General features: G+C 38.9%; 1 protein-coding gene across 8 annotated transcripts in view; it reads right to left on the bottom strand.

Annotated features, from left to right (window-relative positions):
- inpp4b (inositol polyphosphate-4-phosphatase type II B) overlaps positions 1-19,629 on the bottom strand; it is a 127,146-nt gene that overhangs the window by 37,460 nt on the left and 70,057 nt on the right. For all 8 annotated transcript variants that reach the window (XM_051386712.1, XM_051386711.1, XM_051386713.1 and 5 more), the window contains 4 exons: positions 19,363-19,432; positions 16,114-16,261; positions 8,854-8,984; positions 691-795 (listed from right to left, as the gene is read on the bottom strand). In XM_051386712.1, the coding sequence (XP_051242672.1) occupies positions 691-795; positions 8,854-8,984; positions 16,114-16,261; positions 19,363-19,432 (454 nt within the window). The remainder of the gene's footprint in view (positions 1-690; positions 796-8,853; positions 8,985-16,113; positions 16,262-19,362; positions 19,433-19,629) is intronic.

Here is a 19,629-nt window from a genome sequence, read left to right on the forward strand (position 1 = left end):
TGGAGAAGTCAGGCATAGAAAGACAACAGCAGGTGACAACCACAGCAGACTATGGAAATGTGTTTCATATGGAACAACATTTCTAGAGGTGGCAGTCAGTCCATAGGGACTTAGCTTGGGAACCAGAGGGTGGCCGGTTAAAGTCCAAAGTGTTTTAATCAATATGTTTACATTTAAAATGTATGACAAGGGAAATAAATGTTACAATATGAAAGTGGGTTGCTTGTACTGATGAACCTACAGTGAATTATCACATGAGTCTATAGCTCCCATTGGCGAGTTTTATAGCGAGTTTTAGGTCATTGTTTTAATGTCGGGCCCACAACTTTACTGTTTTTGTTCTTTCCAACCGCTCCCATAGCACCGTTTGCAGCAGGCAGCTGTTTTGAATGGAAAAACTCTGACAAAAACTGTACACTACGTGTTTAGCACCAAATGGCAGAACAACATAGTGACTAGCTGGTTAACACAGTGGTGCATGGTAAACAGCTAAAGAGAGACTTACAGGTAGGCAGGGATTCGACTCCGAATTAATGATAATGTTGCTCAGTAATTGTTGTAAATAACTGTTATTTATGCTATGTCAATGTTGTGTTCACAATTTGTTTCAACTGTTCCCATGTGGCCAAAAGAGTCAAGTAATGGGTGTAATAAAAGGTCTAACACATGTCTAAGGTCATAGTGTAATACCTGTTTTTCTGGGGCACGTCACCCTCATCCTCTGGGTGTGCAAGTTTATTGGGATGAACTCCAGAGATTTCTGGGCTTTGCAGCAGCTTGGCTTGAATGAACGACCTGAAAAAAATGGAGACACAAGTATATGTCAGATTGCCATTAATTATCATTTGTGGAGGTTTCAAAGATGAAAATGAAAGCTTATTTCTGTTATAGACAGCCTTGACGTCTATACTACAACTATACAATGATCTTTCCAACATGACTGCTTTATATAGCTTTTCTCTTTATTACCTTGTTTTTGTGCTGAAGAACAAGGCACATGGAAATAGATTAGCAAACATTAGATAATAAATTGAATTGATGTTGAAATGTTCTCTTTGATTTTCCATAAAAAGAAAAGCCTTGTGCAACTGAATGACTTGAGATCTATTTAATGAACAACTGAGTGACAAAAGGGAATACATAGCACCAAATTAAAATCCATTTAAATTAGAGGTTGGAGAAGTAGCTGCACTGCAGATTCAATTATACATTATAAGGGTGTTGAGGATTTCACATCTTAATTGTCACAATGTTGTAAAATGGTGGCAAACAATGTATGAAATCAGTGAGTGGTCGCTTATTAAGTATGATGTCAGAATACTCAAATACAAAGTACAAGCACAATCAAAGTTTCAAATTAATAAAACCACATTTACCGTAAGAAAACATACTTGTAACATAAAACGAAACAAATTACACAAACACTATTTACTCGTACAAATTATACGTGGTTTGACACTGGGTTATGAGTAAAATTATGTTAAACCTCCAAACCATTGGGCTTTTAAATGCCCATGCAAGACCATTTAACACACAACATACCAGATAGAGAATGTATCAATTTGAGATCAACAAGCATCTCAGTGTTTTTCAATCAACTGTTAATGACATCCTCTAATGTGCAGTGTAATCCTTTAAGCACAGGATTGTATGCCCTTTGCAGCCTCTACTTTGCTCAAAATGGCCAATTAAAATTTTCTGCAAAATGATACTCTGGCTTATAGTTACGTTCAAAATTACAATCTGACACTCCATGTTGGCTGCTCAAATCTCAAATATGTAAATAGGATTGATGGGCCTCTTTGAGATTAGGCTAAGCTTTCAAGAACAATCACGCAACAGAAGCAATTTAGAAGTGTTGTGATGTTTGCCAGCAGAGGTAAGTCACTTAGAATGAAACTATTTGGAGCAGGTACAGAAGACCAAAAAGGGAACAAAAAGTTTTATATCACAAAGTTTCATAATCTAGTTTAGCATCAAAACTTTTAATTAAATCCTCTTTTAAGACACATGACTTTGAATTTCCTATTCAAGGCATTACTCTTGACTTACAAAACCAGTGAAAACCACTCTAGTGCAAGTTACAGGTTTTCCAGTTTGTATGCAGGAAGTTATTTCACTGTAGAAGTCATAGAGACCCTGATGGTGCTGAACCTGTCGATGTATTTTAATTATCCAAATTGTAATGTAACAATTACTGTAAATTAGTGTCATGGAAGTGTGTAAATATGCAAATACATGTGCGTGAGGAGTTTCACCTGTTCCTTTTTATTATAAGTGAAGTAGTTTTATGACTTACTGTTGTATTAGCCCTGACAAGTTTCCTCTCTTTATCTTTTGTGATATGTAGTTGGCTGTGTTGTGATCACAGAGATCATCTGACACACACCATTGTTGCCACTGGTGTGACGTCTTTTCCTTCAATTGTCTGTTGATAAAGTTAAATTCTTTTGCTGGCAATGATTGTCTGTCGTCTGGCTTATCATAATATCCACCCAGTTTTTCTCTTTTTTCAGATACGCTTTTGCTGATGTAGGAAAAACATCATATTATTCCTTTCAACCATAAGAAGTGAGTTTTTACCCCCAGAAAAACCTACCAAGGAAGAATAAACACTTTCATAAGGAGAGTTACATCAATTAACATTAGAATAGACAAACAAATATTATTTATTACTACTACTTTACAATTACCCATTAATACTGACATAACTGAAGGTATATTTATCATACCACATATGCATAACTGTAATTGTGTTTTTTTGTTTCTATATCTCAAATCAGAATCTTAATACATCTATGACAGCAAAATAAATATGAAGCAGAGACTTAATTTAATACTATATATTAAAGTTTCTCAAAAACACAAAAACATGTGACAATTGACAAAGCAACTGAAATTCTGCTACTATTTCTAAGTATTAAGACTGGCATTATTGTAGTGATTTGCTTGTATGTCACTAATAATTTTGTTTTTTATTCTACTGTTGTTAGACATTTCACAACTGAATTGCCATGATTTGCCCCTAGCACAGTTCGACCTGTCTATCACTGATAGATATAGTGTCATTGGGGCTTCTGTAATTGGTCACTGAGGTGATTCCCCTAGTAAACACCTCACCCTGTTATCAAAGAACCAGGGATAACATTAGGTAACCTATAGTTACTTAACACATTTAAAATGTGTGAGAGTGGTAGGACCGTATGTTAAGGTGAAGCACAATGTGTTTTTGTACTGTAGGTCATAATGTATGTTAACTGCAGCATATTAACAAAAAAGGCAACAGATGAGTATACACCAAAGCCTCAGTGCTACAGAAGGTTTGTGTTCTCATAGACTCTAGGGGCTCTATCTTGCACTCAGCGCAATTGACTTTGTACACCGGCGCTGCTCCCTCCTCAGCTGGCCCTTGCGCACTGCTCGGCCTGTGCGCACTGCTCCCGAGGCCATGGTCTTCTTCCTGTGAAGCTGTGTTTCATTGTTTGGATTTATTGTATGGCTGTGTTACATTTATTTCATGTCAATAATGTCACTTCTCGGTATTTCACGGCCCTGACGAGAACGTCGGTCTCCTTGGCTGTGAACCGCTCCTGGCGTGCGCCTGGCCAATCCGCCGTTATAATAGCAATACGCCATGGAACAAGCGCGCCTGCTTTTAAAGGGAATGTGAGATGACGCTCTGATTGGTTTATTGCACGTTACGCCCAAATCACACCTATGACTAATGTAGCTACTTCAGACCAACCCATTTTAGATTTGCGCTGGGCGCAAGAGTCATTTATCCCACCGGCATAATAGCAACAGCGCCCCAGATCCGCCCACAAAGCTACTTTTGCGTTTGATACTTGCGCTTCAGATCGGCAAGATAGGGCCCTCTGTGAGAAAACCTGTAACCTGACACAGATTTTTAACACCATTTGGCAGGTTGGCCAAACATAAAAACAAATCCACCGCACCTCCATCACTGTATATAATGCTGAAATTGCTAGCCCACTCAAGCTGAAATGTGTTACCTCAGAATCGGATAACACTTTTGAAAGTGATGTGGTTTATTATTTCCAAGCACTGAAAATCAATCATGTCTTCTTCCTATGGTGGTAGCAAATTTGCTGCTACTAATCAAAGTGCAAATATAAACAGATGCCATGTCTAACCACTGAATATACAATCTGTTGACTAAATATAGTGAAGACCAAAACATAAGCTCAATGTATAAAAATGTGTAGTTGAGATACAGTTTCAACAGTTTTCTTTCTGTCCCCAGATGTGCTGTATTTACCAAGCAGATGCAGGGCGGTGGCTACTATGAATGTGCAGGAACTGCGTCTGTAATGTTACCCTAGCACAAATCTAAGATGTTTTTGGGAATGTCCACATTGTCCAGTCGGCAACAGTTATAATCCCCCGATGTTAAATACTGGAGCTCCGGAATACTTAGCCAATTGCTCGCAACCATCTCTGCTGCTGCCTTGATAAGACAACAACAGTAAAGAAATTCCCGGGAAAATAGTGGGCACGCTGGCAGGGCACTAAAATCCAGTATGGACATAGATTTGGCTATGCGAAACTAGGGATGAAGACACACGATCATCATCTCCAGGACAGTCGGAAACCACATCTCTGCATGCTCAGCTGTGACACATAGGCTATTATGTCTACAGCTACGCTACTAGCAACATAATTCTGCTTTTAGCTAAATGCTAGCTGCATGCTAACATGCTCACAGTGACAATGCAGTCATGTTGATGTTTAGCGGGTAATATTTACCAGGTTTTCCATCGTAGTTGAGCATGCTAACTATCATTTGCTGCACTAAACACAAAGTAAGGCTGAGACCGAGGGGATTGTCATTAGTTTTACAGGTATCGGGTGATGTAACAAAGTATTGGGCAAACTGAAACCGACCAGATGATGGCGGTAGATCAAATGTCAAGAGGACCACCAAAGTCATTAGAATTTATCCTTTAGGGACCTTCAATATTTGTAACAAACACAGCAGTCCATTAAATAATCAAATGTCAAAAACCAACCCTAACCCATTTCTGTGCTAGGGGAAGCTGTTTCCAAAGGGTAACATTCAAGTCAATGACTCGACTGTCATCCTGTTCGGTGGGTTCTCACTGTTGGCTGTAGAGCTCTGGGGATCCGGCTAATCGAGCTAGTGACCGTTGTAGGTTAGATGAATTAGTCATATCAGTTCCCCATCTGTTTGCCCAGGTGGGCCGGCTATGTGACAGAAGGGCCGGTTGCCAGCAGTACTGACCAACATCTGCCCACTATCTCTTCTTTTAATCCTTTCTGTCATTTCTTTGCTCTTAGCCACTTTTCTGTGCTCTTTTGAATCCGTCAGAAGATGAGCAACCAAATATCCTATGCTTTTAGAAATTCCTGTCTGGGTGCCCGAGGACAAGCTGAGAAGAAAAAAGATCACCAACGGCAGCAACAGGCACTAGAAAAACAGTAGTTTACAAGTGAGGTCTGTCAGATCAATGCAGGTCTTTTATGGCATGTTAAGGGTTTTATCTTCATGGTCCTGTGGCACTGAGAGCACAGCAGGGTTTTTCAATCAATCCACAGTTAGATGTGTGTTGTAGACATAGAATAGAATTGGACACATGCTGTGTGAGCAAGTTGGACAAGTGAATCATGTCTGACAGTACAATGTTTTTTTTATGACTTTCATTCAATTTATGTCTTTTAACATTTTGGCCAACATTTTTAAGTGGCTTTTCTTGAGTATTACTAAGACGAATCTTAACCGTGGTAACCTGAAAAAATATCTCTGCACTCCACAGCTGAACATCTTTACCTTGAGGCAACAGTCTGCAGAGACTACTGTTCTTATATAGATATTAAAGAGAGAAACTAAGATATGAGCCTTAATCTACAATACGTAGCTCTGGGCCTTAAGCTGTAGTTATCCCATAAGTGGAGTTTAAGAGTGACTGACAGCTTTGTGCAGAGAAGTGCCAGCAGCATTGGAGGTCCAACAAACACTATGTTAACGGGATTACATCTGTGCCTTAATTCGCCGGCTGGTAAACAATGGAAGACGGGATGATTAATTTATGAATGGAATACAGTTATTAGAGCATCTGAAGTGTTTGCTGAGGTCAGCTCATCATTAAAAATGGATAAAATGGAATCATTGAGGGTGCTGAACCTGAAGATGGGGACTGCCTCAGTCTCTCAGTGGATGGATTCTCTGCTTCTTCTACTACCTGCAGTTTCTCCAGATTTTTGTTCTTCCAAAACAGAATTGAATAAATAACAGATAAATTTTAAAAACCTACGCCTGACCCATGAAATGCGCACAGAGCACTAATTCTTCTTTTGTACATGAAAATCCCTCTGACTCAGGATCGACCTTACATTATGTGCGTCAGCCAATTAATATAAGCGTATAAATACGGAATCCTCAGAGCCATGTGAAACCAATTATTTCGAAAACAAAAATGTAACTTTAAAGCGTGGGTGCACTTTATATTTTACATCCTTCCATCAATTGTGTATTGTTATTTAAAGACCATACTGATACATCCCCTAAAACAAATAAATTGTATGTACAAACAAGAAATAATCTGTCCAGTTGTGTACTTACATGATCCCAAATCAACAATGTTAAAATCCAGAGAAATCTGTAATGTTATTCCAGTAAGGGTGGCTTGCGGATATGTCAGACAATGAGGGAAGGAAGTTGGTGAGCATGACTAAACTTAACATGAGTAAAACTTAAGTCATCCATGAACAATTTCTTCCTGAATCATGTTAGACCGGTTTTTATCAGCAATGGTGGTAAACAATGAAGACAACTTCCATGATCACACGCTGCCTCACAATGTCATCCAACTACATCTTTTGCTATTGTTTTGATGTGAGACACCCCCTAGCGGCAGAAATGACCTACTGTACATTTTAAGAGGACAATGATGCATTTTACATTATATTCTCTTGTGACAACCACTGAATAGTTTTATTTTTCACTGTTTGTTTAGTTTGAGTAATTATCTTATATTTGTCTCCCGTCTTTTCTCACCCACTGGTCTTCACTCTCAAACCACCTCCACACACTGTCTCTCTTTCTCTACTCTCCACCTTTTTTAAATGATATTACTTATCAATGATTCATCTGCAGCAGTTTGCCCACCCAACTTGTTTAGCAATGTCTATCATCCTGTTCAGTTCATGCAAGGCTGGATTAGCGTGGTGAGTTGTGCAGGGGCTCCTTGGGGCTCCTCTATGTATTTCAGCATCTGGGCCACACAAAGGACTTGACAGGAACCATAATGACTAAGACCACATAATCCATTCCCCTTGCCCTTAACCCCCTTTCTTAGAGCTTGGGCGGGCAGAGGCTTTGCCACCATCATCTCTTATCAGCTTGGCAAACGAAAAAGCAGCAAAGACAAATATCTCATTATGGGGCTGAGAGCAAATCAGAGTAAAAATAATCAGTCATAATGTTTGTATGTTAATAAGCTAATATATGCATAGGAAGAGATTATATGGAGAGGAAAAGACACACATCCTGCTGTTGTAGTTAATGTTTCTGTTTTGTTGTTGTTAAGATGTTCATTAGTAATAACTGAATGAGTTTAGTTGAGGACAGAGGCAGTTAATTAAGGTACAGTATTACAAACACCTAACATCTGTTGTTCTGTACAATAAAATGAGTTTGTGTCTTTTAGGGTTTGTACAAGTATACAAGTACATACAAGGACAATTTCTACTATATATACAGGACAGTGTACACTGTTGGTTTCATTCTGCTTTTGAGTAATGAAACTAAACAGAATCACCTACATATTTCTAAATACATTTCCAACACCCCCATCATCAGTGACATTCTGTGGCTTTATCACGTGTCCACTGTTTCCTTGTTCAATGTCAGAGGCAAATGAGAAACAGCCTAATTACTTTCTGTGTTCACATTAGAGCTAATGGAGTGGATTAATTTTATTATGTAAAACATTTGCAAAAAGTGTGCAAAAAATATTTGCATAGGAAGTAGAACACTGACTATTTGTAAATGAGATGCAAGACTCATGTTTTTGTTTGCACATGGCTTAGATTTGTAACCGTTTTCATGTGTACTGCAAACGTTTACTTTAAAAAAACACAGAAGAGCACATTGGCATATGTTTCAATTGTCCCCAATGCAACCTATGGTATGGAAACTCTTTGACAGCAAGTAGATAAATGAAAAAACTAAAGCTTACCATTCAGTTCACACAGAATCCACCCTTCTACTCAAATTTGTCTCCTTTTTTTGGACTAAACCTAACAGGTCAGTGGCTGCTGCAATATTTTGAGCTGTTATAACAGAATCAACGCGGTGACAGGTCGGGCCAGACTAGAGACATTATATACTTCACTACTTTAATTACTCCCATCATTTCTCTATATTTGGGGACCACACATTACAGTAAGAGACTACTTTCACCAATACCAACACTGTTTTTTTACAGAGAAAGAAATCTTTATTTGAATTTACAGAAACGACAAAGAGTTGGTTGATTGATAAGGTATGCAGTGCCATCTGCAAACTTTAGCCAGGTGCTCTCACTTATATATATATATATATATATATATATTTTTTTTTTTTTTTTTTTTTTTTTTTTTACAGTGCTCAATGTTGACTTTCAATCCCCCAGAAAAAGAAGCATTTTCATATACTCAACAGAAAACCTGAAGACAATCACATTTAAACATAGACTATGGAACCAAGGACATGCCAAAACCCAGTGTGTTTAAATGATTTTGAGAAAAACACCACTGTATGCATGTGCATCAATACATGTGTGGGCACATAGGGTACATGAATGTAAACTTTAGGAGCAGGTGCAGTCATACCAGTAATCTTGTCCAGTTCAGCCAAAGTCTCCTGGTAGGAGCTGATGATTCCTCCATATCGTGTCATCACCTCTTTTCTTAAGTTGTCCCAGTGAGGAGACAGCTCCCCCAGCTCCCTCAGGTCCTGTACCCTGCAGATAAACACAGATCTCTGAGTACCTTTGTGGTTTTAATAGATATTAAACTCTTCATCAATGAAATTCACAAATCTTGGCTTGCTTGCTGTTTCAGCTTAGCTTCAGTGTTTAGGCATAAAAAAATCTAATTTAAGGGAGAAAAACTATTAAATATTATTGTAATGCTACATCTGGTGTTGGGTCATATCTGTGCTTCCCAAACCCCTTTAAAAAGCCTGGTATAACAAACACAAGCTTGCGCACACTGAACCAGACACACACACAGTAACATCCCAAAGCACCCTGTGCTTGGCCAGATAAACACATTTCTGAACCTCAGGCTAGTAGCTGGTGCCCACTTATCCACTCTGCCCTATCAAATTCTTCCCCCTGCTCCTACCATTCTTCTACCACTACTTATGAAATAGTCTTTACTGGTGCCACTGGGGCGATCGGTTGCCTGTCTTTCATCAAGCTGTGCCTGCAGGCCAAGGCCAAATTCATCTGTGCTCTTTCTTCAGGAAATAATAATGGCCGTGCATGAGTGTGTGCATGTGTGTGTAGGTGGGGGCCTGATTTCCTACTGGGTTGTACAGCCTGGTTCGTCATTTGCATGTGAAAGGCAACATCAGATGGACAGATATCATTCAGAACCCAGCCCTCCAGCGTCCATTGAAAAGTTAATTGCAGTGATATTACAGAAATTAGAGGTTGAAGGGGATTCAATATAGTATTCAGGATAACAAATACATGGTCATATGCATTGCTTTCATGATAACAGGCCCAATTTTCAGTGATTACACCTCATACATTTTGTATACTGTACGACTTCAAATGAAAGCCTGCATGCACAAATGCTCATTGGTCCGACTTATTGTTAAGATCAGGTATAATTGCTTGAATGCATAATGTAGTAGCTGTTTCTTTGTTGTAGTTCAACTACTACAACAAAGTATTAGGTGCTGAAAGCCTCTCCAGACTATTTCCAGGTTTCCTCCAGGTAAGTAAATTATTTACACATTACTTTTAAGTACACAGCAGCGATAAAAATGGTGCCAGAAAGAAAGACATAGTGATGGTCATATGTATGATCAAATCCTACATATCAAAGATTTTCTCATGTATCTTTCGTGGTATCTAGCCATGTGCTATGTGGTGGTACACAACATCTTTTTTAATCCTGTAAGCACAAACAGCTACACTGATATATTGGCTGACATAAGCTTAAAGGCCTAGTGTGTAGGATTTAGTGGCATTTCTTGCAGATTGCAACTCCCTTGCTTCCCCCTCCTCTTCTAAGTTCAAAGAAGAAACTATGGTGGCTACAAAATGTGCAAAAAACATAAAGGCCCCTATCTAGAGGCCGATTTGGGTTTTTCCCCTCAGGAATACTGTGGAAACATGGTGGTTCAGCAGAGTGGACATAGGTGACCCGCAGTGTCTAAAAGGGTCATTCTAAGGTAACAAAAACATAATGATTCATATATTCAGGTGATTATACACTAATAAAAACATATCTATGAATATTATATTCCATACCTCATGGTATGATGTTACCATGGTTGGAAGGAAAGAACTGAAACTTGTCACGTTACTGCAATTAAGTAATTTTCTGGATACTTTTATGAGTGTTTTGTCAAGTTTGTATTTTCCTCCTGGCTCCTGAATGGGCTTAACATTTATATGCAAACCTTTCTGAATCTCAGGCTGCTGAGACAGAGCATGCTGCACTGCAGAGCTCTGGAGCCAGCTCGCGATCTGCAGCGACTGTTGTTTGTTTTATTTTGCCTGTGCAGCACCACACTGACCCGAACAGCGCAGGAGTTATTTTCGGGAGTATTTTAGGGACCAATGATCTGGAGATCCTGGAACCAAATGGTGACAAATTAGGCCCTTGCCTGGCCGTTTGTTGTCTTAGTTTGATCGATTCCTAGAGGGGGAAGTTAGTATTGTCACTCCCCACTCACTGCTGTGCTGAACTTGATGTTTCCTTGTGGGGAGCAATGGGATCAGAGCCCAGATGCCAAACATTGATAGTATACATTTTCTAAATTTACATAATAGTATATTCCACATGACATAATAAATTGCAGATATATCTACATCCGTGTATATGTTGGCCGATAAGTTACAAGAAACAGAAATACCAAAATTGGTTTGTCTCCATTACATAATTTGGCTACCAGAGAGCACTGACAAGTAGAGTTTTCAGTTAAAATTAAAAAACAAAATGTTATAAGATTTAAATATTAAATCTTGATATCAGTATCTGCCTCAAAAACATCAACATCTGGGTAAATTAAACCAAAACAACCTGCTTGGGTTGATAACACTAGAAGTAACACATGTAAAACAGGTTTTCCTTCATAATTTTGGTGACAAGACTCACCACACTGCATTTTGCCATTAGCTCAATGCATAAACATACAGCAAACATTTGCAAATTACTAGAGAATATGCAGTTTTCTAGCAGGCTAAAAACAACTAAACTAGCTTTAAAAGAATGGTAGATCACACATAAGATATTTTCCTCATCTCTTGCCTCTTTCTAGTTCTAAACAAAACTGCAGCTGGAAACAACCTCAAGGCAGAGAGGTGCCACATGCTGGGCAACTCTGCCAACATGCTCTGCAGGTGGTTGTAAGTAAGTTATGCTTATGGCATAGGAAGATAGATAGGAGGCTTCCTCACAAAGTAAGTACATTCCAGATTACCATGAGCAAAGGAATTTACACCACCATGGGCAGCAGCACTGGCATGCATGTGATTTCAGGTTATATGAAGAAAACATTGTTTTTACTTTTGGCATATAAATAATGCTTGAGGCCATTCTTAATTATAAAGGGATTTAAACAGAGACAAAAGCTGAATATACACTTTTATTCAAAAGGTGTTGTGTGCAATAGTCCCAGAGATGAGATTAGTGAGTCGCTTAACGTTTTTTTATTTCTCCTTTCGTATTTGAAATGAAAACAAAGAAAAATCTAGCATCAGAAACAAATTACTAAGATAAAAAAATATAATCACTGCACTTTCATTGATGCATGCTAATGGAAGCCTTAGGCCGAACAAGATTATGATATCATGATGACAGCAATGAGGTCTGGGTAGGGCCCCACATTTCCCCCTGGTTTCAATCAAACATACTGTTTCCAGCATACCTACTTCAGTTGAAGTGGCCCCTAATACTGTAAATGGCTCATTTTAACCAATCAAGTGGCGATGTGTCTAATTTTCTGGTATATATAGCAAATGGTACATGGTGCTGTTTAAGAGATTGCAGCCATTTACAGTGATCTATATCCTCTGAGTATACCTCTCAGCCACTGCTATTTGGGCATCACAGTGTCAAACCGCACTTTTGTCTCCTGAGAGATCTGTTATTTTGTGTCGGGAAGTTTGGAGTGGAGGTCAGGATGGACGATCCCAGTGTAAATAATAGGCTTAAATAATAGAGAAACACATCTGCTTGCTAAATGAGGGTGATAAGGCAGTGGGATGGCGGATAGAGGGATTTAGTATCACCTCCTTAATCAGAGTGCTATTGTCTGGAAAGAGTAAAGGTGTGATTGAGGAAAGGCGTGAAAGGAGATAGGGCAGGTTGATTAACTATATGCATATAAGAAAGGGTCACAGCGTCAATCAAGTCTTTTAGTATTACATCTAACTGCAGACGTTGGAAAAAAAAGTCTTATAGTTGTAGTTTATACATAAGAAAGTATCTGAGAGTTTTTTCATTTTGTTTGAATGCTCAAAGTGAAAACGCATTGTGAATGTAATATTTAATATTATACAGTAGGATCTAATTATTTTTTACATGGTTTAAATGATCTAACCTGTTTCATGTATGAATACTGTACTGTGCACTCAAATTGGGCAACATATTTTGTTGGTATCAGACAGAATTGTCAACTCATTACACTTTATTTCCATCTTCAGACCCTTCAGAAAATCAGTCAACTTGGTGGACTGGGCAAATTCGAGACTCTGGACCTGGGAAACAACGTATTTGGTTTAGTTTAAAAATATTAAGATGCCGTGTACATACTCTTCTAATATTGTATCCTGTGGTGAGAATTAACCCCTTTTCCTTATATCTGTTGTTGTTTATGGATGATTATTATTTTGTCAGTGGTATTGTGTTACTGTTTGGGGTTTGTTGACATTACTCATATAGTTGATAATGATCTTTAAACTTTTATAGGGTATGTTATGTTGTTCTTTTCTGTTCTGGATGGCTGATTCCTTGGTCCTTGGATTGTTTGTCTGGATTGATTGTCTGTCGTCAACAGTGTGGGAGCAGATTTTTGTTACATATTCTTCATGCTGAAAGAAAGTGCTTCCAAAATAACTCAAAGTATTTGGAACAATGCAGTACGTTATGTAGCTCAGCTGATTACACTTCCCAAACAATCACAAGTTGAATTCTGCCTTTTCACTATGACATAAGAAATTAGTAGATAAGTAGAAATAGAATAGAAATATGATGATAATGGATGGAAGGTAAAGGGAAAGAGGCATACTATTATTAAAAATGTACATACACTACATACAATAATAATTTGGATTTAATATAAAGACATACAGTAGTTGATGCAGTTTAGTAATTTATTTTGACTAAAAAATGATGCAGATAAAATGAAACAATGGACAAAAATCAAGAAGAACCATGTGTTATAACTGGCCTGGACAGATGGCTTGGAAAACAGAATACATTTCCTAAAGAGCAAAGACCTGTCATGTGGGCACCTTTATTTCATGGTGCGTTATAGTGCTTGTTCAATTTAATCACGGAGGGCTTTGTGTGTGGGGTCAATAAAAACTGCGTGAGAGGACTGAAAAGCAAACCCTTCTTTCACAACACATGCAGCTCATTCTGAAGAAAAAATAAAAATAAAATAACAGCACCATCCAACAAGCACATTCATTAATTCTGATCCTTATTGTACAGAACAACTGGAAACAGTGAAGCCGAATGTCAAAATGTCCCTTATAAGGATCTTGATACACAATCACAGCACTTGTTTATTAAGAGGAAAAGAAGGGGGACATTATTTTTTCCATTAATGAGAAACCAGACAGCTCTTAATGAATGGGGTTTAATCGACACCCACACACTGACACTTTACTACACACGCATTAATTTTCTTCACGTACACACACGTAGGAATCACAGCATCTTCACTGGAGGAACGAAAGAAAATCAGCCACCTCTGTGTTTGCAGAGTGAGATTAGAACATGACTGTAGACTTCAAAGCGAACAAACAGAGGGAAGAAACATCCAAGCTTATCATACAGTGTTGAAGCAAACTATGCCACCCACCATCCGACGCTGCACTCGCAACTTTGCAGCACTAACTGAATCATTAAAAACATCCAAGAGTGTGAGGTTGGCTGACAGGATCGGCTAAATGGAGAGGCACCGTGGAGAAAGACAACATTTAAAGAGGATTATAGGAGAGGTGCTTAAGCGACCAAGCTGGAGATACGGTACACATGCCTGTTAATAAACAAACATTGTATATGGTTGTCATGGTTTGGAGCCTGCTGTGTGCTTCATGAGCTGTATTATACAGATAAGACATTTTAATAAATATTCTATAATTGTCTTCTAAATTTAGTTGATTTAAATGATCAGTTTGCATAGCAGATCAGCTTCTATTTAAACAGAAAGTAGGGTTGGAGATACTGTGAGAGGACACGTGGGAACCACGGTCTGGGAATGTGAACGGATTCCAGTACATCTGTGTGACAGGTAAACTGATAACAAAGCTTGTCTAGTCAATAATGGCTGTGCCATTGTTTTTATGAGTATGTGTGCGGTGGATGGTATGACTGCAGTTGTGTGTACGTTTTTGGATGCAAATGTGTCCTTGAACTCCGTGTGATCCTTTAGGTGCACACAGTGATTACAAATCAAACTCTCCTCCCACCAGCAAGTTCATCAAAATCTCTGATTGCATCTTTTTGTGGCTATTCCTTGGCTGAAGTGAAGTTGTATTGAAAGAAATCCTCTTAAACTGTGTGTGCGTTCGTGTGCATGTATGGATGAGTCTGTGTGTTATGTATGAGAAGGGGTTGCCAGGGACAACAGGCCAGTTGAGTAATGATCTGCCTTGACAAACACTGGTCGAGCCTGAGGGAAGAGACTCTTTGATCTAATTACGGGTGCACACTCAGAGACTACTGAAACATCACCTCCTTCTGACCTTGTTGTAACCTGTCCTCATTCTCACACAATATTAACTGGACTGGAATTTAATTGCAGTTATGCTCTTGATTTCTATAATGTTCTGGTGCAATTTTATATGTGTTCATAACATTTTTGGCAGTTTTAAGTATGTGAGGGAGTAATGGAACAAGAAGGGGATGTCTTAGTGAGCTGCCGGAGATGCAGGCTCCTCAGAAAGATAACCAACTTTACTGTGACCTGCAGTCGTGTGGAAACAGCCTGCACTGTAAATAATATAAAGTAAAGTCAGACTGTTGTTGCTCATGACATGATGGAAAAAGGCCAATTATTGACTGACTTCTTTATTAAAACATAAGTCTGTTTGGCTCTTCTGTTCTATTTCTGACAAAATGGCTGCTCCGGGGAGTGTTTGAATTCAGGGGCCTGTAGTGTTAACCTACACTTGCTGTTACTACAAGTAACTGCAGGTTTTGCCAAATTAAAAAGGATTAAAATCTGAAGAATTATAACTTTAAAGTTTTTGTCTGATTCAGCACTAGTGGCAGGATGTTCCAGGGGCCTTCTTACAATGCTTGGCGAGAAACCTTGGAAGAAGGTGTGCATGAGTGTGTGTTTGACAATGTTTGTCGTTTTCTGGATACATAGGCACAGGAGCCTCTTTTGAAGTGTTAAGCAGATCTGAATAATTCAGTCCTCTCCAAATATAGGCGGAACTTTTAAATAATCATTTACATCGGTGAACTAGGTCGGGAAAGACGTCTGGAAACTACACACACCTACTGTACGCATAATGAGGTAACAACTGGTTGGAGTTTTACTTTTAACTTTTGATTGTTCTCCATTGGCTGGTTAGTTTATGCCTGCATAAACAGGAAATGAGCTATCTGATGCAATGAGAAAGCTGGCAGTGACATCCACAGGATCAACAGTATGATTTCAAAGTGACTTACCTGCTCATGTCCTCCTGAATATACAGCGAGAGCAGCTGTTTAGGGACGCTAAAGGACAACGTGCACTCCTCCATTTGTTCCCGCACAAGCATCCACTTGCTGTCCACTGTTTGAAATCTGTACACTTTGCATACTGGGTTCTTGAACACTGTACAAGGGACACAAAGGAAAAGAGAAGAAAGGTATATTGAATCATCTGACGCAGCAGAAAATGCATCACATTCTCATCAAAGATGATTCTAAAATGTTAAAGTTTACAAAAAGAAAAGAGAGGATCTAAACCAACTTTGACAGCTGGCTACGTCAAGGAAGCTACAGACAGAAACTCTTCAAAAGTTGCATGAGGTATGAAGCACAAATTAAATTCTATAATCAATAACTTTGTCTGCCATAGATAAGGCGTTTCTCATCTTACAAGTCCCTCTCTTTCTCTCTCTCCCTCTTTCTACTTCAGTGGCAGCACAGAAGACAAGAATAGACTGAAAAACAAAGACCTTGTCCTGTTAATCTTTGCCATATTATTTCCTCCATTTCCATTTTAATTGCTTGTTTATTGTACAACACTGGGGCAAAATCATTCTGAAACTATCCTTGCTAACCCCACCACCCAGTTCTTCCATTAAAACCTATTCATACGCAGCCCCATCTTCTTCAGTTTTGCAGAGAGTGGCTAATAGCAGCAATCGAAGGCTGGAAACGAAAAACAGCTCTAATGCTCTTATCTGCATGCTGGCAGCAGAGGGCAAGAAAGCTGTGCGCCTTGAACACTGTTTACTACCCCTTTTCCTTTCCAGAGCTGCAGTCATAAAGGAAGTCACTCAGTAAGTCGGAGCTGAAGCACCCGGGGTGAAGCGTTGACAATCTCGCTCTAGGCAGTCAAACATGGCATGGTACCAGTAAAATGTTTTTGCTTGAATTCAAAAGTGGGAGCCACACTTCTGCTCCTACTGACAGTACAGAGAATGCTCCCACTACAAAACCCTTTATACTGTACTGTGCCCCAATCTGGCCCCAGATTGTGCTTTTTTCCAAAGTCATCTATCTAAGTGCCCAAGTCATTAATCCTGGTGGTGCTACGTCATTAGTCCTCAAGTGTTCAGTGATGCCCTTCAATGCAGATGGGTTCAAGAAGGTGCACTACAGCGGGAATTCTTATGTAGTAAGAGGATAATTATATATGATGCAATGTCATGAAGTGTGCTGACTGTCTGAATATTGGGCAACCATTTGAAATCAAAACAAGAAACTGGCTTGTGGAAAGTTTAAAAAAAAAAAAGACAAATGTGTCTTTCATGGAATTTTTTTTTAGCTTTAGCTCACATTATTACATGCTTTCCTGTCAATATTCGGTAATGTTCTTATTTTCACTAAATCCCATTAAAAACAAACAATGAATGAATTCTACCAACAAGCATTGTCTTTGTAGAAACAAGTCTAATGTACAGTAGTTCATTCATGTGTGGCATAGAGGTCATTTTGTAAGATTTGTTCATAATAATAAGATATAAATATAGCATATCAAACTTTTCTTTTAAAGGTAAAAACTATGCATGATTAGCAAGATTAATATACAACAAAAAATCCATATACAGTAACAACAACAAGCGCCTTAGAAATGAAGCACCATCTGGTATTATACTGAAAAACAGTATATTCTGTCACTGTTTAGAACATCTTGTCATTTACAACAAACACATGTTCAACATCAAAACAGCAGGAATAGCTTGAAGATATTTTATTAAAACAACTCATTTTAGCTGAATTTCTTCTTCTTAAACATATGCAAAAACAAAGGATACCCCATAAACGCAGTCACATGCAGGCAATAGAGATCCTCTGAAGGACAATAACTGTAAGATGAACAGGCTATAGAGAGGCTTATTATTATTTTTCTACGATGCTAAAGTTGATGTTAAAATTAATGATGATTAAGGTTATGCCTGGCACTGGAATGACCCCAGAAAGGATTCATAATTGAGAGTAAATGAAATGGGATATTCAGCCATTGTTGGCATGGGGATTAGAGAAAGTGGAATGGATGACAAAAATAAATGGGGAGCAAGGGACACATGGAGAGAAGGGGGTGAAGGCACAACCTTAATCGGAAGAGCGACAGTTGCTGACTTCCACCTTCGTCAGAGAAGCAGATTAACCCCTGAACTCACCCCCGCCACCAGACTAATCTGACCACCAATCAGAAGCCTCTGTTTCCCTTCCCGACACCTCTTAAGAAAATGACTTCCCCGAGACGTGCTGTGCGTAGGCTACCCTATCTCCCTGCTCTCTGCATGCTCATTTTGAAAGGTAATAAAAGTGGAAGACTAAATTGCATTACTCAATCTGGCGGGGTCTGCAGGGAGGGTATTGCTTTGACGGGCTGCAGATGTGCACCTGCAAACATGGTTGCAGTTCACTAGCTAATTACAGTAGAAACAGTAAGCGACAATGACACCATAACAAGAGGCGTGGGGTTGCTGGGGAGCTTAGGGAGGTGGTGGGATTCTGGATAAAAGAGAAAACAGATCTGTGGAACAAATGAATGCACGGGATGAAAAAAGGAAGCTAGTTTCCCCAAGTCTCCAATGAACAAGGGCTGTGAAGTTTCAACACAGCAGGAGTCGTGACCTTTTCAAGTCTATCCCTTTTCTGTCTACATGTCTTTCATTCTCTCTCAACAATTCTCTCTTTCTCTACCAGAGAAAGAGATAGCTTTCAGTGTCGCCACTAAATTGGTCTCACGCAGCTAGCAAGGCATCTTTTGCTCGTCTTCATTTAGTCCACAAAGAACCAAGAGGGTTAACCTTATTGCGAGATACCGCCCTCTATTCTTCCCCGGTGCCTAAAAACACCAAGACTGCTGTTTAATAAAAGCAGGAAAACAAATTCATTATTCAATTTCTTAATATATATTAATAATATACCCCTGATTCATTTTGTTAATGGAAAGGATATTCAAGGGCAGTTCAAGGCCAATTAGACACATGTCAACATTAAGGGACTTCTGGTTGAAGGAAGATGTTAACTAGCACCTTTTCTGCACTACAATGGAGTCTAGATTAATTATTTTAAGCTTTCCTTTGAGGCCACAACAACAGAGTAAAAATATTTTTTTTTTTTGTCATGAGTGGACAAAGAAACAAAATGTACAGAAATAAGAAGAAAGGAACATTAAAAAATCCCTTCTTTGGCCATTTCCAAGTTATTTAGCAATTATTTTGAAATTATAGGTGTTCAGGGTGTGAAACATACCCGGCCCTGTTAGTGGGTTATTTTCTCTGTCGATGCAGGCATGGGACGCAGACTCACAAACCATGGGACACTGAAAAGGAAAAGAACAGAAGGAGAGAAATGGAAAGAGAATATTACTTGACATCAAAGTGTTGCTTTTGAGACAACAATATGAGGAGCAGATGGGCGTTGATCATGACTATTACACAACACCCATAAACCAAAATTTCATCTCACAGCTTTGTGGCAATTTAAGTATGACAATCCCAAGTTAGCTTTGTCAGTCAA

Source organism: Dicentrarchus labrax, unplaced genomic scaffold (genome assembly GCF_905237075.1).
Source record: "Dicentrarchus labrax unplaced genomic scaffold, dlabrax2021, whole genome shotgun sequence".
NCBI lineage: Eukaryota > Metazoa > Chordata > Actinopteri > Moronidae > Dicentrarchus > Dicentrarchus labrax.